Source organism: Hyperolius riggenbachi, chromosome 5 (genome assembly GCF_040937935.1).
Source record: "Hyperolius riggenbachi isolate aHypRig1 chromosome 5, aHypRig1.pri, whole genome shotgun sequence".
NCBI lineage: Eukaryota > Metazoa > Chordata > Amphibia > Anura > Hyperoliidae > Hyperolius > Hyperolius riggenbachi.
The window spans coordinates 181,447,590-181,470,653 of NC_090650.1; the positions used below are offsets into that span (position 1 = coordinate 181,447,590).

The 23,064-nt window shown below is 45.4% G+C and overlaps 1 protein-coding gene across 1 annotated transcript in view; it reads left to right on the forward strand.

The window, feature by feature from the left end:
* LOC137519355 (polycystin-1-like protein 1) overlaps nucleotides 1-23,064 on the forward strand; it is a 705,387-nt gene that overhangs the window by 671,592 nt on the left and 10,731 nt on the right. The window contains exons 18-19 of the mRNA XM_068238307.1: nucleotides 3,637-3,740; nucleotides 8,093-8,279. Of these exons, the coding sequence (XP_068094408.1) occupies nucleotides 3,637-3,740; nucleotides 8,093-8,279 (291 nt within the window). The remainder of the gene's footprint in view (nucleotides 1-3,636; nucleotides 3,741-8,092; nucleotides 8,280-23,064) is intronic.

Here is a 23,064-nt window from a genome sequence, read left to right on the forward strand (position 1 = left end):
CCTAGTTCTTGTTTTTCGTGTGTCTGTCTTGTCCGCTGCGCTTGCTACAGGCTCGGTGAGGTAACCGTTAAGCAAGCGCTCGCGTCCCCTGTTTCATGTTTGTCTGTTTATGGTTAGTTAGGCGTGCTTGTCTCTATTGTGCTTATCACGTGGAGATCGCGCATAACCGCGTGCACTGTTGCGAATGAGTGCGGTGTTCGCGGTTAGCTAGCGGTTGTTATTTTCCGTATCTCCTTATTGTATTTGCTGTGCCTTTGCTACCCTCGTATTCTATTCTGTTCTGCCTTGTGTCACGTCTCGCGATCGCACCTCTCGCGATCGCGTTCCTATTTCGTATCTGCTGTTGTGTGTGCGCGGTCGCGGAGTGGCGACTGGATTGGCGCACACACATACAACCTATCCCTTTTGCTCAATCTCATTCGCAATCGCCTCTCTTGCGATTGCGTTCTGCGCTTCGTACAATTCCTGTCTGGCACTTGTGGAGGTACAGAGGATTGGTTCCTCTGCACTCCCCAGCGCCATCTGCCGACAGGAATTTCCCTCTACAGGTGCGTAGCACCTTTTGCTGGGTTCCTGCAAATTATACGCTTGTGGAGGATCTCCGCCGTGTCAGCGCACGCGTTGGGCGCTGATCACGGGGAAAGTTCCACAATCGTGACATTAAGAAGGTGATCTGACATCGGATCTGCGGGCGATCTATTGGTGTGGGTGGGTGATCAGATTGCCCGCAAGGGGCAGGTTAGGGGCTGATTGATGGGTGGCAGTGACAGGGGGTGATTGATGGGTGGCAGTGACAGGGGGTGATTGACAGGTGATTGACAGGTGATCAGTGGGTTATTACAGGGAAGAACAGATGTAAATATTGCACTGGCGAATTGATAAGGGGGGGTCTGAGGGCAATCTGAGCGTGTAGGCGGGTGATTGGGTGCCCGCAAGGGGCAGATTAGGGTCTGATCTGATGGGTAACAGTGACAGGTGGTGATAGGGGGTGATTGATGGGTGATTGATAGGTAATTAGTGGGTGTTTAGAGGAGAGAACAGATGTAAACACTGCACTTGGGAGGTGATCTGACGTCGGATCTGCGGGCGATCTATTGGTGTGGGTGGGTGATCAGATTGCCCGCAAGGGGCAGATTAGGGACTGATTGATGGGTGGCAGTGACAGGGGGTGATTGATGGGTGGCAGTGACAGGGGGTGATTGATGGGTGGCAGTGACAGGGGGTGATTGATGGGTGATTGATAGGTGATTGACAGGTGATCAGTGGGTTATTACAGGGAAGAACAGATGTAAATATTGCACTGGCGAATTAAAAAGGGGGGGTCTGAGGGCAATCTGAGCGTGTAGGCGGGTGATTGGGTGCCCGCAAGGGGCAGATTAGGGTCTAATCTGATGGGTAACAGTGACAGGGGGTGATAGGAGGTGATTGATGGGTGATTGATGTGTAATTAGTGGGTGTTTAGAGGAGAGAACAGATGTAAACACTGCACTTGGGAGGTGATCTGATGTCGGATCTGCGGGCGATCTATTGGTGTGGGTGTTAGGGGCTGATTGATGGGTGGCAGTGACAGAGGGTGATTGATGGGTGATTGATGGGTGATTGACAGGTGATTGACAGGTGATTGGCAGGTGATCAGGGATGATAGATGCATACAGTACACAGTGAGGGGGGGGGGGGGGGTCTGGGGAGAATCTGAGGGGTGGGGGGGTGATCAGGAGGGAGCAGGGGGCAGTTTAGGGTTAAAAAAAATAGCGTTTTTAGATAGTGACAGGGAGTGATTGATGGGTGATTGGGGGGTGATTGGGTGCAAACAGGGGTCTGGGGGGTGAGCAGGGGGGGGGGGGTCTGAGGGGTGCTGTGGGCGATCAGAGGGAAGAGGGGGCAGGATCAGTGTGCTTGGTGCAGACTAGGGTGGCTGCAGCCTGCCCTGGTGGTCCCTCGGACACTGGGACCACCAGGGCAGGAGGCAGCCAGTATAATAGGCTTTGTATACATTACATAGCCTATTATACACTATCCGTGCGGCGATCCGGGTGCTAGTAACTCGCCGGCGCTTCCGAACGGCCGGCGGGTTACAGCGCGAGGGGGACTGGGCCAGTCGCCGGCGGCTGATCGCGTCACAAATGACACGATCGCCGCAAAACCACGCCCGCAGCCGCCCCCGCCGATGGGCGTATTGCGGTCGTTTAGGCCCGGACTTTGCCGCCGCCCATCGGCTGGGGGCGGTCCTTAAAGGGGAACTGAAGAGAGAGGTATATGGAGGCTGCCATGTTTATTTCCTTTTAAGCAATACCAGTTGCCTGGCAGCCCTGCTGATCCTCTGCCTCTAATACTATTAGCCATAGCCCCTGAACAAGCATGAAGCAGATCAGGTGTTTCAGACTTTAAAGTCAGATCTGACAAGACTAGCTGCATGCTTGTTTCTGGTGTTATTCAGATACTACTGCAGAGAAATAGACCAGCAGGGCTGCCAGGCAACTGGTATTGATTAAAAGGAAATAAATATGGCCGCCTCCATATACCTCTTACTTCAGTTCCCCTTTAAGTGGTTAAATTTCTGAATAACTTGATCCCTGACCTGTCTTGTGTGTTCTTTGGACTTCACGGTGTTGTTGCTCCCAAAATTTTCTTAGACAACCTCTGAGGCCCTCACAGAGCAGCTGTATTTGTACTGACATTAGATTACACACAGGTGCACTCTATTTAGTCATTAGCACTCATCAGGCAATGTCTATGAGCAACTGACTGCACTCAGATCAAAGAGGGCCGAATAATTATGCACACACCACTTTGCAGTTATTGATTTGTAAAAAAGGTTTGGAATCATGTATGATTTTCGTTCCACTTCTCTTGTGTATACCACTTTGTGTTCGTGTTTCATGTGGAATTCCAATATATATATATATATATATATATATATATATATACAGTATATATATATATATATATATATATATATATATATATATAGATAGATAGATAGATAGATAGATAGATAGATAGATAGATAGATAGATAGATAGATAGATATAGTTATAAATAGTGCTGATAGTGCGGATAAATGTATATAAGAAATAGACGCTGTGGTTATTGTATAATATGAAGGGGAGGGAAGTTTGATCTATATGGACAGTAGGAAATTGAGTTGTAAATGGCGCAGGAAGAGCTGCACGTATTCCGTAGATAAGTGTATATATGTATATGGGAAGAGTGGGTTCCATATCGTTGATTTCAATGCAGCCGTATATATAAATGTAAATGTTATCCTATGTGTCTGTGCACACTGGAGCAATGAGATTTTGTAAAAAAAACCATAGCATTACATTGGGAAGAGCTTTTGAAACCTCTAGCGTTTGGGCGCTAGAGGTTTCAAAAGCTCTTCCCAATGTAATGCTATATACATAGGATTAGCAGCAGATTTAAAAACTCAAAACACTCAGAAAAACTCCTCTGGTGTGCACCAGGCCTTAGATCTGATACTACTGCACATGCTAATGCAGATAATTATGGCAATTAATATATTTAATATAATACTACATTTTTTATTTTCTATTGAGAAGTTGTGCAATTAAATAAAAGCCATTGTGCAATTAAATAAAAGCCATGTTTTTGTTTTCCATTTTCTTGTCTTTGCAGGTCAACATCATTATGCGCATGAAGCAAACCCAGTTTTTGAGTCCAGCCTGACATGGCAGAATTTTCAGTATTGGGCATATGATGCTTGGAAGAAAAAATATCAGGTATGACCCAAGAGGGCCTGAAATGCTAAAATACCTCATAAAATATAGCAAAGTCCCCATTATCCGGCACCGCCAGGGATTGCCTGATGCCTGATACATGTGCTTGCCGGTTGCTTGAGCAACTGGCCTATAAAGCGTTGGGTCACGTGACACGCAAGGAGCCGTGCACGGAAGCCTGAAAATGGGTAGGAGCTACAGGATGGTTACAAGGTGGCGCTGGACACTCCGTAAGTATTTAACCTTTTTACTGTCAAGCACGCACTAGGTACGTTGTGGCAGGTAAATGCTTTAACTGGCAGAAACGTACCTAGTTTGTTATTTGGCAATTTTGGCCCCCGGGAAGCAGCAGGGAGCGGGGCCGACACCATTCCTCCCTCCATGTGGGCCCCCTCCTCTGCTTCCCTGAATAGCTGGATTAGTGGTCAGGTGTGTGATTTCTCACTGGATCGCTCGCTACATGACGCATGTCCCCTGCCAGCAGCCGCACCCTCTCTTCTTCCTGTTTCCTGGAGGCCAGATAGGATGGGTGGCCATAGAGGTGCCTGCTGCCGGCGGGGGAGACGTGGCATGGAGCAAGCGATCGGGTGAGTAATTACACACCACTACACTGCTTCAGCTATTTGGGGTGGGGGGGGGGGCATGTGGAGGGAGAGAAGATGATGTCTACCCACCTCATGTAGTGAACTGAAATATGTGTTTAATTGACTCTAAACTCTATTCCCATCCTTAATTGATATATTTCTTACTTTCAAATGTTACAGTGATGGAAAATTAACCGGGATAGAAAAAAACAGGATAAAAATAACATATTTTTCTTATGAAATCTTTATGGTATGCGTGACTAGGGGTGTGCCAGGCGTGTGGTTAGGGGTGTGGCAAGGGCGAGGTGTAAGTGTCCCTCTTTCCTATCTCAAAAAGTTGGGAGATATGGGCTACTTGCATAGGCCACAAGAGTCCCGATTTGGGCAGGATTATCCCGGTTTATGCCCCCTGGCCCGCCTCCTGCCTGTCAAATCTCGCTTTCCTCCTCCCTCCCTGACTTTCTCTCTCCCTCTTCTTACAGCCAGCTCCTCTTCTCCCCTCCTCCTTCCTGCTCTGTGAGCTTTATAGCTTCGCTCTCAGAGCTCCTTGATAGCTCCACCCCCAGAGGTCCATGATAGCCCTGCCCCCCGACTGCTATCCAGCTCACAGACCTCTGTGTAATCTCTTCACCACACCTTGCTGCAGCCAGCCCCGCCCCAGATCTCAGTGCAGCACTTACTGGCTTGCCTGTAGTTTCCAGCTTGTGTGAAAGCACAGGGGCTGGAAGGAGAGAGGGCAGAGATGCGATGATGGACTGCTTCCTTGGCTCAAGACTCACCCCCCTCAGAGAGGATAATGGCAAAGAGGGAGATTTGAATGGTAGGTGGCTGATCAGTGGCTAGATAATGCCCCTCTTGTACCTCCAGCCAGCTTTCATTTCTCCCTCCAAAAATATATGAGCTGTGCTCTTTATGCTCTCCAAGTGTCTTAAGTCAGCCCTCACTCACCCCACCTCCCCACTCCTGCAGTCTCAGAACCCTTTTCCCCCACACACCAGTCCTCACTTTTCCCTAAACCCCCTGAGCATGCTTCATTAGCCCCTGCTGCACCCCCTTCCTGACCCCCAGCAATAATGTACTGTTCTGGAGGTAATGCTGGCATATTATGTCTAGTTATGGAGGTAACCCTGACATAATATGCCCTGTTCTGGAGGTAACGCTGGCATATTATGTCCTGTTCTGAAGGTAACACTGGCATATTATGTACTGTTCTGGAGATAACGCTGGCATATTGGCCTCGATTCATAAAGCATTCCCGCATGCGGGAATGCAGAAAACGGCACACTTTACCGACCACACAGCAAGATCTGTATTCATAAAGGCTTTTCCGCATGAAAAGCCGACATTCGCGAGCAAAGTGATAAATCACCGCCTTGCGCGGTGATTATCACAGCAAAAGTAACAAGTGGTCAATTCATAAAAATTAGAGGTAGCGGTATGCGGACGGGTATTACCGCTACCTCTGATGTGGCGAGAAGCGTGCGGAATCCGTTGCAGTGAATGGGACAGACCTCCCAAGCAGCTGCAGAGAGAACACCGCACGGAGGGATTCCGCCTGCTTCTCCGGCTTCCGCATGTCTCCCGACAGCCTAACGCCTGCCTACAGCGGAGTATCTCCGCACGCCTGTCACAACAGGCAACATTTTTATGAATTACCACCCTGAAGGCGGAAATACCGACAGCGGTGTTTCCCCGCTCGACTTTCCCCGCTCGCAGGCACTTTTATGAATCGAGGCCATTATGTACTGTTCTGGAGGTAACGCTGGCATATTATGTGCTGTGCTGAAGGTGACACTGCCATATTATGTGCTGTTCTGGAGGTAACACTGCCATATTATGTGCCGTTCTGGAGGTAACACTGCCATATTATGTGCCGTTCTGGAGGTAACGCTGGCATATTATGTGCTGTTCTGGAGGTAACGCTGGCATATTATGTGCTGTTCTGTACACCAATATACAAGATACAAAAGTGTATACCTAGTGACATAATACAAAATACAGAATTGGTAATGACAGTGATAAAAGTAACATGATAAATGTATAATAATTTTCAAGACACAAAAGAGGGAGAGAGACCTGTCCTTGCGAGCTTACAATCTAAAGGGAATGGAGGGGGGGGGGGGGGGGAGACGAGAGGAGGGGTTGTATACAACAAATATATAGAGGCAGTGTGTTTTAGGATACTTAGTAGGAGTGCAATTTGGTCTTAGGACAAAGGGAAGTGGCCTAAGATAGCGCATATGCTTGTCAGAACCATCAGAAAAGTAAGCGCAATCGGTTTTCTGCAGCGATTGTCGTTAATGGGCCAGATCAAAATTGGATGTTTAGGTCCTAGCCGCCTGCCAAGCCTGGGGGTCTCTGTTTTTCTTTGTAGCTGATGGAGCTCTTTTCATGAAGTATGTTTGTTGACCAGTGAAGTTAATGTTTGTGTAATTAACTTGTCCAAAAGAAGTTCCTTCAGGGACCAATGACACCTAGATGTGAAAGCTTCCCAGCAGTAAACCCACATGTCAAAGTGTGGCTTCTTGTAAGGACAGGATAAACCCAGCAGGAGATCAGACTTCTTGACCCCGCTGGGGGCAGAGGGAAAATAAATTCTATGTATGATTTTTGCGTGTCTAAGGAATAGCATGCCCAGGACAGTTATGGGAGTTATATCATTTGATTCATGGTGTCTTGATGGACATTTTGATACCAGTCTGGGGGGGTGGGGGGGGTGGGGAGGGCCAGGGATAAGCCATGACAAAGTATTAAACCTCTCAGGAACTAAACATAATATGGTAGTCAAGTCTGATGTCATAGGAATTGTCATATTCTGAAGAATATGAATCTGTCATCTGCACAAATATGGCATTTCCCATTTTGGATTACAGCATTTTACAGGTAAATCTAAAATCTCTCTCCAAGGAAATGAACTGTGATTGGTTTGTAAACTGGAGGGGGCCGGCTTTGTCCCACCCAAACACTAACTTCCATAAAACCAGGATGCATACAGGGAGGGGCAGACCTCCCTTGTGTGACATCACTTGATCAGGCCAGCCAGGGGACCATGTGGCTGGCGGCCATGTTCTTAAACTGAAACAAAGGATTTTCCCATGTGCTCAGACTTCCCAAAGGGCTTTTATATTATGTACCCATGGCGGCCCTGTTTTTTTTTTTTTTGGAAAGGGCTCCTGCACACCTTTTTCCTGCTTTGACAGTGGGGAGCTACAGTATGGCTTTGTAGTATGGCAAGGAGCTGTGAGAAGTATGATATAAAACTTCAGTTGTAAGTTCCAATATAGTAACATGGTTGATGTAAACAGCGTAAGTCTGGATCAGTGTCCACAACATAGAAGCTTTGCATGTGGTTTGATTGTGCCTGCACTTCTATATACATAATTTATTTGGATTAATGGCAGGTTCATACTATGCTGGATGAAAAATGTGTACGGTTTACTGGACATGCATTCCAGTCCAGTCCAAACAATTTGCATCAGTTTTGATTAGCATCAGAAGGGACATTGCTGCAAAATTTCCCCTGTATTAACATGGTAACTATTTTAGTGTCTGTTTATCCACTCAGGAAAATAGTGCATTTTTATGTATATGTGAACCAGCCCTTGAGAGCACTGTTGTTTGATTGACATTAACCTTTGCAGTTTTCGGCTCACTTGCTTGTTTCTCTCATTGGCTGCTTCTTTTTGTTGTACTCACTCTATGTTTTCTTACTTATCTTCTTAGAACTGCTATGCTGCATGGATATCAATTATGCCTTTTTTATTTTTTCAGAGAGATGCCTCTACTTCAAGTATTCTCTATGGAGACTGCAGCATTAAACGCCAAAGTAGCAGCAAGTCATCTACTCAAAGCTCTGATGGCTTTGAAGATTTGAACTGTGACACTGGTCGTCATCAGACAACTGTGCTGAAAAACATGAAGGCCTGCACAAATGGCAGTTGCTTGCTACCCTTGACTGGTAAAGCTAAAAGGAAAAACATAAATAAATAAGTAAATAAAGAAATAACATAGTCATTGTCAGGTGAATACATGTGTCATCCTCATAATTTTATGTGGTAATTCAATTGATATAAAAACACTAGGACCTCATAGCAATTAACCGTTGTGCCTTAACTGCTTCCCAACCGCTGGTATGCACATTTACACCCCTGGAAACCTCACTTGCACACCACGGGCGTAATTATGCGTACCCATTTGTTTACCTCGCCATACCTGATCACTGCGCCGCTGCCGCTCATTTTTGCCGCATTCCCGCCGATCTGTGATCACTGAATGGGAACAGCTTGTTCCCAAACCTGGTCACAGTGCCTGTGATGAAGGAGGCACTTTTCATTCACAAAGCCAAAAGTAAACAGTACTTCTGTGTACTGTTTACAGCACTCAAAAATTGTGTAGAGCCATCTTGTGGCCAAAAAGTAAAAATGCACACACTATACATTAATAAAGAAATATACATACATTTTGATTGATTTTTAACCCCTTTCACCCCTACCCTATAGTTACCAAAATAAAACATTTGTTTAAAAAAAATTGACATCAATTAAAAAAAAAATTGACAAAAAAAAAAAAGTACAACACCAGCCTTGCAAATCCCTGTTGATCCAGAGGAAGGTGAAAAACGCTTACAAGGCATGGTCCAATTAGCCCCAAAAGGGAAAAAAATCCTTCCCGACTCCAGGTGGCAATCAGATAAAATCCCTGGATCAACACCACTGGGCATTACCTAGTAATTATAGTCATGGATGTCTTTCAATGCAAGGAAAGCATCTAAACCCCCTTTACATGCAGATACAGAATTTGCTATTGTGAAGGCCTAGGGACAAAAAGCTCATCATTTTTATTGCCCTCTGATGTATCTACAGGTCCTTCTCAAAAAATTAGCATATTGTGGTAAAGTTCATTATTTTCTGTAATGTACTGATAAACATTAGACTTTCATATATTTTAGATTAATTACACACAACTGAAATAGTTCAAGCCTTTCATTGTTTTAATATTGATGATTTTGGCATACAGCTCATGAAAACCCAAAATTCCTATCTCAAAAAATTAGCATATTTCATCCGACCAATAAAAGAAAAGTGTTTTTAAAACAAAAAAAGTCAACCTTCAAATAATTATGTTCAGTTATGCACTCAATACCTGGTCGGGAATACTTTTACAGAATTGACTGCTTCAATGCGGCGTGGCATGGAGGCAATCAGCCTGTGGCACTGCTCAGGTGTAATGGAGGCCCTGGATGCTTCGATAGCAGCCTTAAGCTCATCCAGAGTGTTTGGTCTTGCGTCTCTCAACTTTCTCTTCACAATATCCCACAGATTCTCTATGGGGTTCAGGTCAGGAGAGTTGTCAGGCCAATTGAGCACAGTAATACCATGGTCAGTAAACCATTTACCAGTGGTTTTAGCACTGTGAGAAGGTGCCAGGTCATGCTGAAAAATAAAATCTTCATCTCCATAAAGCTTTTCAGTAGATGAAAGCATGTAGTGCTCCAAAATCTCCTCATAGCTAGCTGCATTGAGGCAGCTAGGAAGCATGAAGTGCTCCAAAATCTCCTGATAGCTAGCTCCCTTGATAAAACACAGTGGACCAACACCAGCAGCTGACATGGCACCCCAGACCATCACTGTCTGTGGGTACTTGACACTGGACTTCAGGCATTTTGGCATTTCCCTCTCCCCAGTCTTCCTCCAGACTCTGGCACCTTGATTTCCGAATGACATGCAAAAGTTGCTTTCATCCGAAAAAAAAAGTACTTTGGACCACTGAGCAACAATCCAGTACTGCTTCTCTGTAGCCCAGGTCAGGCGCTTCTGCCGCTGTTTCTGATTCAAAAGTGGCTTGACCTGGGAAATGCGGCACCTGTAGCCCATTTTCTGCACACCCCTGTACACGGTGGCTCTGGATGTTTCTACTCCAGACTCAGTCCACTGCTTCTGCAGGTCCCCCAAGGTCTGGAAATCGGTCCTTCTCCACAATCTTCCTCAGGGTCCGGTCACCTCTTCTCGTTGTGCAGCGTTTTCTGCCACACTTTTTCCTTCCCACAGACTTCCCACTGAGGTGCCTTGATACAGCACTCTGGGAACAGCCTATTCGTTCAGAAATTTCTTTCTGTGTCTCACCCTCTTGCTTGAGGGTGTCAATGATGGCCTTCTGGACTGCAGTCAGTTTGGCAGTCTTACTCATGATTGCAGTTTTGAGTAATGAACCAGGCTGGGAGTTTTTAAAAGCCTCAGGAATCTTTTGCATGTGTTTAGAGTTAATTAGTTGATTCAGATAATTAGGTTAATAGCTCGTTTAGAGAACCTTTTCATGATATGCTAATTTTTTGAGATAGGAATTTTGGGTTCTCATGAACTGTATGCCAAAATCATCAATATTAAAACAACAAAAGGCTTGAACTACTTCAGTTGTGTGTAATGAATCTAAAATATATGAAAGTCTAAGGTTTATCAGTACATTACAGAAAATAATGAACTTTATCACAATATGCTAATTTTTTGAGAAGGACCTGTATACATGTTACTTAGATCCCCTCTAAATGCCCTTTTCCACCAGCGCGTTTGCGCTGGCTGAATCGCAAAAACGCAAACCGCTAGCGATTTCACAATCGCTACGGTTTGCTTTTTAACATGGGAATCGCGGTAGGTCATTTCCACTACCGCGATTCATTTTTGCCGGGAACGCGAACGCGCGGCGGAGCGATAATTGCCGCGATTTTGCTATGCAGTGCATAGCATAGCAAAATCGCGGCCGCGAACGTCGGGGAATCACCGGTAATTGCGATTCAGCAATCGCTAGCGTTCAGCGTGAACGCTAGCGATTGCTAGTGGAAAAGGGCCCTAAGGCATCTTTTTTCTAGACTAAATAAACCCAGTTTATCTAACCTTTCTTGGTAAGTGATATCTTCCATCCCTCATATCAATTTAGTTGCTCGTCTCTGCACCTGCTCCAAAACTGCAATATATTTTCTGTAATGTGGTGCCCAGAACTGAATTCCATATTCCAGATATGGCCTTACTAGAGAGTTAAACGGGCAATATTATGCTAGTATCTCAAGTTTTTATTTCCCTTTTAATGCATCCCAAAATTGTATTAGTTTTAGCTTCAGCGGCTTGACATTGAATACAATTATTTAAGTTGTTGTCGATGAGTACTCCTAAGTCCTTCTCCAAGTTTGATGTGCCTGTCTGTATCCTGTTTATTTTGTATGGTGCTAGACCATTGGTACGACCAAAATGCATTACTTTATATTTTTCAACATTAAATTTCATCTGCCATTTATGTGCCCATATAGCCATCCTATCTGGATCCTGTTGCAATATGTCACTATCTTCCTGAGAGTTGATGATTCTGCACAATTTTGTATCATCTGCAAAAATAGCAACATTGCTTTCTACTGCATCTACTAGATCATTAATAAATAAATTGAAGAGCACTGGTCCCAGTACTGACTGCTGTGGGACCCCACTGCTAACAGTCTCCTATTTTGAATAAGATCCATTGACCACAAATCTTTGTTTTCTGTCTATTAGCCATTTCCCTATCCATGCACGCAGACTCTTCCCCAGTCCTTGCATCCTCAACTTTTGCACCAGACTTTGTGGGGAACAGTGTCAAAGGCCTTTGCAAAGTCCAAGTATATCACATCTAGAGCATTCCCAATGTCCACATTAGCGCTTACTACCTCATAAAAGCTGAGCATGTTAGTCAAACAGGATCTGTCTTTAGTAAACCCATGCTGATGCTGAAAAATAAGATTATTTTCTACTATGAAGTCATGTATAGTATCTCTTAGTAACCCCTCAAATAGTTTGCATACAACTGATGTTAAGCTTACAGGTCTATAATTTCCTGGATCTGATTTTTTTGCCCTTCTTAAATAATGGGAAAATGTGGGCTATATGCCAATCTACTGGAACTTTGCCAGTTGAAAGAGAGTCACAAAAGATAAGATAAAGGGGTTTACCGATAACTGAACTTAACTTCCTTAGGACCTGAGGATGCATGCCATCCGGGCCAGATGCCTTGTCTATTTTTAATTTATTTAGTCTTGCTTTCACTTCTTCCTGCGTTAAGTATTTAATATTACAATTGGAAGATTGAGACTCTTCTGCATCTGTAATTTGCAACAGTGATGTTTCCCTTGTGAAGAAAGAAACAAAGAAAGCATTTAATAACTCCGCCTTACCTTGGTCATCCACCATTGAGTTCCAACCCTCATCCAATACAGTCAACCTTACATTTTTTACAGTTCATGTACTTGTAAAACTTCTTTGGGTTAGATTTGATATCCCTAGCAATTTGATCTTCAGCTTTAATCTTTGCTAGCGTAATTTCTATCTTACAACATGTATTGCACTCCTTATAATTGCTTAACACCTAACCCCCCTTAAGGCCCTTAAGGACCAGGCAAGTTTGCATGCGGGGGGGGGGGGGGGCGTTTGGGGGGTCAGGCAGCCGGTTCCCTGCAGGGCTTACTGGGCTGTGTGTCTCCTGTGTGGCCAGGTGTCCCCCTGTATGCATCAATGAGCTGCTGTGGACCCCTCTGCTCTCGCCAGCATCCCCGCTCGTACTGCCGCTCAGTTCCCGGGTCGGGGCTTGATGACGTCATCAAGCCGGGACCCAGCACTGACGTCACTGCGAGCAGGGATGTCGGCCAGAGCGGAGGGGATTGCAATCCTTGAGGGAACAGCAGGGAGGTGAGTGGATCCTCTTCTTCCCCTACTGCCGCCACAGCTGTTACAGTGATCACTATCATCCGCCAGCGATCATAGTGATCACGTGATCAGAAGTCATACGCAATGGCTTCTGATCACTGAGGGGAGATGTCAGCTGTCATATGACATCTTAATCTCCCCTCTCAGGTGCGCATGATCGCATCCAGAGTGGAAACGGCGGGCGGTGTAGATCCTATGCCACATCAGGCTAGAACAGTCACAAGTGCGGCGTAGGATCTAATAGAGGCGGTCCCCAAACGGTCCCCTCTTGTTTTAGGACCTTATAGGCTTTCTTTTTCCACTTCATTTTATCTCTAACCTTTCTATTTATCCATAGAGGCCTTTTTTTATTCCTACATGTTTTGTTTCCATATGGGATATATTTACTACAATATTGATTGAGAATAATTTTAAAAGCTTGCCATTTCCCTTTAGTGTCCTTCCCTAGTAGTACATTATCCCAGTTCACCAAACTTCGTGCCTGCCTGAGTTTACTGGACTTTGCTTTTCTAAAATTCATAGTTTGAGTTGTCCCACTGCCCTGCAGCTTATCAGTCACCAGATCAAAGGTTATGATCACTATTTCCCAAATGTTCTTGAACCTGCATATTTGATACATTATCTGGTCTATTTGAAATGATCAAATCCAGTAACTCATTCCCCCTAGTTGGTTCAGTTACAGTTTGAGTCAGGTAACTGTCCTGTAGTGTTGCCAGAAACCTGCCGCTTTTGCAAGAATGGGTAGCCTCAATACTCCAGTTAAGGACTGGAAAGTTTAAGTCACCCATAACTATGATCTCATTTTTACTTGCAGCTTTTTCAATCTGCTGTAGTAATTGCAGTTCTGCAGCTTCATGAATATGTGGTGGCCTGTAGCATACCCCAATAAGCAATTGGCAACAGTTATTTCCACCATGAATATTTACTCAAATGGACTCCACATCTTCACAATCTTCATCCATCTCATTGTTCATGACAGCTGTAAAAGAGTTCGTAACAAAGCGACAAACCCCTCCACCTTTTTTCCCTGCTCTATCCTTCCTAAACACATTACATAGTTACTGTAATGATCGGTGAAGCACAGAGAGGTCTGATTACCGGTGATCTGCAGTATCACGGGGAATACAGATGTATACCAGATTATATGTGATCTGCAGTATCACCGATAATCCGATATACTAGCTAACCTCTGTTCACCTGAGTAGAGTGTAGTGTTTGGTGTAACAGTAACACAGAGGACTAAGCCTCAGTGCAGCAAGGAGTACTGCACAGATTCCTTCCGCAGACCTGAGCTCTCCAAGACGGGAGGAGTCAGACTGACAGTAGGAAGAATAGTCTGAAAGTGACACTAGGAGAAGGTGTCACTGACAGGACGGGGAACCGCCTCCAACAGTGAGGTCGGTTCTCGAGGTCGGACAAGCCAGGTCGTACACACACGGACAGATCAGGTACAGTATCGTAAAGCAAAGGCGGAGTCAAGGTACAGGCAGGGTTCGGCAACAGGGTATCAGAAATATCGAGGTACAAGATCAGGAGGCAGAAACAGAGTCTAAGGACAAGCCGGGGTTCGGCAACAGAGTATCAGAAATATCGAGGTACAGGATCAAGTTTCCAGAGGATAGTCAGGCAGGCAAATAGGTCATAACAGATAATCACAATCAAACTAGTACTTTAGCTATCAAAAGAATCTAGCTAAGTGTAGGATTACAGCTCCAGCTGGTCCCGGCACACTTGCGGATCTGATTACGGATCTGGGTGCTTCCACATATGTGATCGCACGCCAGACAAAGAGCAAGTGAACAACCAGCAGTATATATACTCTAGGACCTTTCCAGGACCTCCCTAATTGCTGGTCCAATGAGAGCAGTGGAAATTGTCAGCTGACCCAGCTGGTCAGCTGACTCCCTTCTAACTGTTATTTAAACTCTGCCTCTGTGCTCGCGCGCGTGTAAGTCTGAATCTTGGTGGACCACCAGTCCCAGCCACACCAGTACTGTCATGCAATGTATCTAGTGCGGGGGCCGCCTCTGATGCGGATTCCACCGTTACCAATGCGGATTCCGCCGTTACCAATGCGGATTCCGCCGCACTGCCTATGCGGCATGCGGCGTTTTTTCCGCGTTGTGACGCCATGCTGGACGCGGAAACAGCCGCCTCACCTTGAGAGACGGCGGCCTTTCCGCGTTTCCTTACAGTTACATAGTTGTTTGGGTTGAAAAAAGACATACGTCCATCGAGTTCAACCAGAGAACAAAGTACAACACCAGCCTGCTCCCTCACATATCCCTGTTGATCCAGAGGAAGGCAAAAAACCCTTACAAGGCATGGTCCAATTAGCCTCAAAAGGGAAAAAATTCCTTCCCGACTCCAGATGGCAATCAGAAATCCCTGGATCAACATCATTGGGCATTACCTAGTAATTGTAGCCATGGATGTCTTTCAATGCAAGGAAAGCATCTAAGCCTCCTTTAAATGCAGGTATAGAATTTGCCATAACTACTTCCTGTGGCAATACATTCCACATCTTAATCGCTCTTACTGTAAAGAACCCTTTCCTAAATAAATGGCTAAAACGTTTTTCCTCCATGCGCAGATCATGTCCTCTAGTCCTTTGAGAAGGCCTAGGGACATAAAGCTCATTTGCCAAGCTTTTATATTGCCCTCTGACGTATTTATACATATTAATTAGATCCCCTCTAAGGCGTCTTTTCTCTAGACTAAATAAACCCAGTTTATTTAACCTTTCTTGGTAAGTGAAACCTTCCATTCCACGTATCAATTTTGTTGCTCGTCTCTGCACCTGCTCTAAAACTGCAATATCTTTCCTGTAATGTGGTGCCCAGAACTGAATTCCATATTCCAGATGTTGCCTTACTAGAGAGTTAAACAGGGGCAATATTATGCTAGCATCTCGAGTTTTTATTTCCATTTGATTGCATCCCAAAATTTTGTTAGCTTTAGATGCAGCAGCTTGGCATTGAGCACGATTATTTAACTTGTTGTCGATGAGTACTCCTAAGTCCTTCTCCAAATTTGATGTCCCATTTATTTTGTATGGTGCTAAATTTGCTATCCAGTCATGGCTTTCATCCATCCATGTCTCTGTTATTCCCACAATGTCATAGCCTGTGTCAATCAGAATGAGCTCTAGGTCATCCATTTTATTTGCAAGGCTCCTAGCATTGGTTACCATGAACTTTATATTTTTACCACCACATTTTCCAATTTTGGTTACATGAAATGGGCAACTTGAAGTTTTACCAATCACCTTACTCTTTACACTGCCCCCACCCCCTCTTCACCCCCTGTAATGTTAGGCTCCCACTGTCTTTTTACCTTATCTTGTCCACATATTGAGACTTTACCCTCCTGCTTCCCCCAGATCCTATTTTAAAATCCCCTCCAACCGTTTAGCCATCTTCTCCCCATAAATAGTTAATATGTATGTCATGAGGGTATATAACTGTTAAATTTACAAATAAAGGCTTGTTATTAGTGATATAGTAGTGAAAATCACTAAACGTTAAAAATACACCTATTATCGGCATACATTATATTAGGGACACAACTTTTAACTGTAATACCTGGGACAAATGGGCAAATAAAACATGTGAGTTTTATCTGTTGTAGCACATTTTATTTTAAAACTATAATGGCTGAAAACTGAGAAATAATGTTTTGTTTTTTCATTTTTTTTTCTTACGTTTACCTTTAAAATGCACATAAAATAAAATGATTCTTAACAAAAAGTACCACCCAAAGGAACAGGTAAAAGGAAAGTCCACTCACCAACAGGGCCAGTTCAAGTAACAGTTGGGCCCTAGGGCAAAATTAGCCTGGGGGCCCCCCAACAGACACCCTTCCCCGACCAAAAAGCATCATTAGGGGCCCTTTGTTGCAGCCAAATTTCTCTCCTGGGCCCCTGAGGTGGCTGCTGACCCTCCCCCAATCACCAACTAACTTAACTGTGCTCCCAAGGACCTCTGCAGAGTCTATGTCAGTGTAGTGTCTCACCTGCCCACCAGCAAAGATGAGACACTACTCTTCCACTCAGCCAAATGCTGTGCAGAGTCCCTGGGTAGCAACAGTTAAGATGGAGAGGGACACCTTGGGGGCCCCTACAGGATCTGGGGCCCTGGGGCAATTGCCCATTTTTTTCTATGGTAGCTCTGGCCCTGCTCACCAAATGGCATACAAGATTAATCTGGACTAATTTGTAGTGAATAAAACAATATATAGATCATTTTGATGAGATAAGTAATGATAAAGTTATTGGTGAATGAATGGGAGGAGCGTGATGTGAAAATTGCTTTGATTTTTAAGGAGAAAAAAACTGTGGTTGGGAAGTGGTTGAAAGTAAAGCTTTGTGCACATAGCAGATGGTTCTAAGCCAAGGCAGCCAGCTGGGGCAAACTCTGCTGAGAATCTAGCATGTGTACAGTGGCCAGGCCCGGATTTACAATTCAGGAGCCTGTAGGCACAGGGGTTCTGGCGCCCTAAGCTCCACCCCCTCAGAGGCCACACCCCCATCTATGCCCATTTTCCCTTATGACACAAAGCACTCAACCTGTTTTTAGAATCAAAATGTCACTAACAGTCACAATCAAGCCAAAAAAAGGTTTAGCTATAGTAAAATATCAGTATTTAATACCAATATCTTACTATCATTTTTACACGTTAAAAGTAAAATATCTGTAAATTTACTGATATTCTACTACTGGGATTACTGGTCTCCCAAATATCTGGGCATCCTTTTTGACACACTTATGGCCTTCCGATGTGCCTCCACACTCCCTTGTCCACCCCACTCAGTCTCTGTAGGATGGTCAGCGAGATACCCACAATTCTGGCCTGCATGCAAGCCATCAAATTGCATGCCTACAGACAGTACAGCAGCAACCATTAACAACCACATCTGGGGACACTACTAGATGGTCAGCTAAATTTTTGCTAAACATCTGGTAGTGTCCCCAGATTTGATGGCTCCTCTGGCTGTACACTGTCTGTAGCATACAATTTGATGATGACCTGCATGTAGGCCAGAATTGTGTCAGGCATCTTGCTGACCATCTTGTACTGGTAGTGCCCCTAGATTTGATGGCTCATCATGGCTGCACTGTCTGTGGGCAACAGCATGCATTTAATGGCCTGCATACAGGCCAGAATTATGTCCCACAATTCGGGCCTGCATGATGCAGGCGGCAGGCCATCAAATGATATGCTACAGTGTACAGTCATGATGAACTATGTACCTAGGGTCACTAAAACCCTACAACATTCTATCTAGGTGTCACTTGCAGATAGCTGGCTCTATCTCCACAACAGTGTGTCCCATGTGCAGGCAGCATCAATAGCATTCACAGAGGGGGGTTGAGGAGCTGTAGCCTGTACAGGGGAAGGTGAGAAAGGGACAGAGCTGTAGCCTGTACAGAGGAAGGGGAGAAAGGGTCAGAGCTCTAGCCTGTACAGGGGAAGGTGAGAAAGGGTCAGAGCTGTAGCCTGTACAGGGGAAGGGGGGAAAGGGTCGGAGCTGTAGCCTGTACAAGGGAAGAGGAAAAAGGGTCGGAGCTGTAGCCTGTACAGGGGAAAGAGAGAAAGGGTCAGAGCTGTAGCCTGTACAGGGGAAGGGGGGAAAGGGTCGGAGCTGTAGCCTGTACAGGGGAAGGTGAGAAAGGGTCGGAGCTGTAGCCTGTACAAGGGAAGAGGAGAAAGGGTCGGAGCTGTAGCCTGTACAGGGGAAGAGGAGAAAGGGTCGGAGCTGTAGCCTGTACAGGGGAAGGGGAGAAAGGGGCAGAGCTGTAGCCTGTACAGGGGAAGGGGGGAAAGGGTCAGAGCTGTAGCCTGTACAGGGGAAGGGGAGAAAGGGTCAGAGCTGTAGCCTGTACAGGGGAAGAGGAGAAAGGGTCGGAGCTGTAGCCTGTACAGGGGAAGGGGAGAAAGGGTCGGAGCTGTAGCCTGTACAGGGGAAGGGGAGAAAGGGTCGGAGCTGTAGCCTGTACAGGGGAAGGGGAGAAAGGGGCAGAGCTGTAGCCTGTACAGGGGAAGGGGGGAAAGGGTCAGAGCTGTAGCCTGTACAGGGGAAGGTGAGAAAGGGTCAGAGCTGTAGCCTGTACAGGGAAAGGGGAGAAAGGGGCAGAGCTGTAGCCTGTACAGGGGAAGGGGGGAAAGGGTCAGAGCTGTAGCCTGTACAGGGGAAGGTGAGAAAGGGTCAGAGCTCTAGCCTGTACAGGGGAAGGGGAGAAAGGGTCAGAGCTGTAGCCTGTACAGGGGAAGGGGGGAAAGGGTCGGAGCTGTAGCCTGTACAGGGGAAGGGGGGAAAGGGTCGGAGCTGTAGCCTGTACAGGGGAAGGGGGGGAAAGGGTCAGAGGCAGAGCTGTAGCCTGTACAGTGGAAGGGGAGAAAGGGTCAGAGGCAGAGCTGTAGCCTGTACAGGGGAAGGGGAGAAAGGGTCAGAGGCAGAGCTGTAGCCTGTATGTGGGAAGGGGAGAAAGGGTCAAAGGCAGAGCTGTAGCCTGTACAGGGGAAGGGGGGAAAGGGTAAGAACTGTAGCCTGTACAGGGGTAGGGGAGAAAGGGTCAGAGGCTGAGCTGTAGCCTGTACAGGGGAAGGGGGGAAAGGGTCAGAGCTGTAGCCTTTATGGAGGGAGATGGGGGCAGGGCAGAGCTATAGCCTGTACAGAGATAATTGTTTCTGAGCTGCTCCACGCTGACCCCCCTCCCCTCCTGCCTGTCACTTATACACCAGACCAGTCTGCCGTATCCTGCCTGTACCATGTTAAAAACGAAGCTATAGTCTGTACAGGGATACTGTTCAGCTGTCAATAAACTGCCCCACGAAGCCCCCTCCTGCCTGTCACTGTGCACTAGGCTGCTATATCCCTGCACCATGTTAAAAACGGAGCTATAGCCTGCTCCACGCTGCCCCCCTCCTCTCCCCTCCTCCCTGCCTGTCACTATACAATAGGCTGCTGTATCCCTGCACCATGTGAAGAGCTGTAACCTGTGCAGGGATACTGGTGGTCAATGAGCTGCCCCACGTTTCCCTCCTCCTCTCCCCTCCTGCCTGTCACGCTGACTAAACATTGCTTGCCGTGTCCCCGGACCATGTGAAAAGTTGTGCGCGCAGCTTTTCACATCATCCTACCTCTGCTGTTTCTCTTCCCGACACCTTATTTTGCAGGAGAATGGCATACGGTTCACAGAAGCAGCCAGAGACTGAGCCAGTGTGCCGCCCCCCGGGTGCCTATGCACGCAGCTGAAGTTGCAGAGCTGCGTCAATCTGAACACAGCGGGATCGGGCAGCTGCTGGAGACAGGACAGACACACTAGCCTCACTTGTGCGGCTGCAGACTACAAGGCGCGATCGCACGTAAGTGGGCGGGGCGAGCGGGTGTGATAATGGCATCATACTCCCGGCTTTACAATTGCGAAAGGGACCTTCTGAAAGCCCGCCCCTGCCCTATAAGGTGCCTGTATGCACGTGCCTACAGTGCCTTATGGTAAATCCGGCCCTGATGGTGGCCCCAATATGTCGCAGAAATAGAGGTTGCCAGATGGGTTTGGGCCGGGTGTAGGCCGAGCCCATTTCTCCCGTAGTCACCCTGCCCATTTAAAGCTGCTCTGTCATTTGCCACACCATCAGCGTTCCTTCCTACAGTTATAGCAACAGACTGCCTGTAGGCTAGCAATGCATCTGTATAGAACTCGCCCCCACTCACTAAAAATGTATCCCACAGGTTTAGTTGCATATGTAGCGCATAGTACTCTTGCTTTGTAGCACTGTGGTCCCTAATTTAAATTTAGGTAAGGATACTATCTGCTTGGAGCTTGCATGAGTTTCCTTCCACATACCAACATACGGTTAGGTGAACTGACTTTCTCCGTTTACAATATAGACATAAGACTATGGCCTGGAACCCACTAGCAACATTTTTCTAAGTTTTTTTCTGAGTGCTTGTGATTTGAAAAGCTCTTGCTATTGTAATGCTATGGTCTTGATCCCACTTGAGCGATGTGATAAAAATTCCCCATAGCATTGCATTAGTAAGAGCTTTTTCAAATCACTAGCGCTTAGAAAAGGCTGCTAGTGGTTTTAAGCCCTATGGCTATGATAGCTCCTCTGAAAAGACAGTTACCGTCCCTGGGTGGTGCCTAACCCTAACCTCCACCCCGGTGGTGCCTAACCCTAACCACTCCCACTGCAGAAACACCCTTTTAAAAATAAAAACGATAATATCTTTAATAACGTAAACTTTGTACATACAAACAAAATAATATGACAAAAACTAAAACGTTGCAAGCTTCTAAAACAATATATTTCAAAAACTTTAATTTTCTAATGTTGTTAACAATGTTTTTTGGGCGCCCTTTTTTTCTGCTTTGGGCGCCATATTAATGATAAACGCATTACAGTCTATGGTGGCAACCTTCGTCCACCCTCAGCCGGCACTCTTTTTTCCTGTTACCCTCTAATGCGTTCATCATGCAATTCACCAAATTCACATGTTGCAGCTAGCTGTCTCAGTCTTGTGACATACTGGTCTATATTCTCTCACTGACCTTGATCTGTAGTATTAAAGACATATCTCTCATATATTGTGTTCCTGGTAGGCATAAAATAGCTCTGTAATGCATCCATTGTTTTCTGTACAGCCTGCTTGTCAGTGTCAGACAGTGTGAGGTGCTGGTAGACACGCAGACAGTCTCTCCCCATCACTGAGCGTCAGGATGCAACCCTTACTTGGGGTCTTTCTTGCCCAGTTCAGTAGCAACCTAATACTCCTCTGTGATCTGAAGAATCTCCAGTTTGCTGTCAGGTCTCCTGTACAGGCCATTGCACTCGGAACTGATATGTTGTTTGTAGCCATTTTCTTTCTATGTGGCTGCTGAGATGCTAGAGTAGTATGCAGGAAAAGCTTTCAGTCCCATTTGTGCAGTTTAGTATCTAAAAACACTAGTTCTCTTTGTAGCTTCTGACACCATGTTAACAGCCTCCTGGTCAGTAGAACAACAACACATTTTATTGAGACACAACATTAACATACTGCTAGAATGCAGAACTTTTATCTTACTGTAGGTGTCAGCAGATATATGAATCTCTATATCCTAACATGTCTTCTGCCTTTGCACAGTCATAATAGTCTGAATAGCCGTAAGCTTACTCTTGTTCTTTTAAGTTGGCCAATAAATGGTATCATCCTGATTTAAAACGTCTTGCTTTTACTGATGGCTATCCCGGTACAATATTCTATTGCTACTGAAAATATGCATATAATTTAAGTAATGTGAGAAAGAAAAATAAAATCTATGTCATTAAATGTTCTCAGATACACATATGCAATGTGCTATTTTTGGGAGCTTCATTGCAGATAAAAACTATGTCCAATCTTCTTTCACAAACACTATTTCACATTTTGTATTTACACAGCTGGAATGTTTAGAATGTTTGATATCAACAACAAAATATTGTAATTTAAAATTTGCATATGCCTTAATCCAATTTCAACATTTTTTTATTCAAACAGGGGTCTAGGCAACAGTTGTTGCATAGATGTACAATATTCAAAACTTTAGGTGCTTGGAACAGAATGATATATGACACAATGCATATCCCAGATATATATTCTCTTGATATAATAAGCCAAAACCCTAGTATCTCATTACGAACAAGATGGGAAGTAGCCTTAGATAGAGAGTTTACTGACACTCAATGGAGGAAAATAATACTATTGGTCCTTAAGGCCTCGATTGCCACTCATATACCTGAGTCGGGATATAAACTACTTATACATTGGTATTGCACCCCGGACAGGCTCCATAAGATGCACACAAGTAATAGCTCACTGTGTTGGCAATGTGGTAATGACATAGGGACGCTTTTACATGTCTTTTGGAGCTGTCCGGCCTTAGCCACCTACTGGGGATCAGTGCAATACGTTTTGTTTAAAACAACTGGGATAGATCCTTCATCTGACCTGACATACTACCTACTTCACAATACAACTACTAGTGTGAAAAGATATAA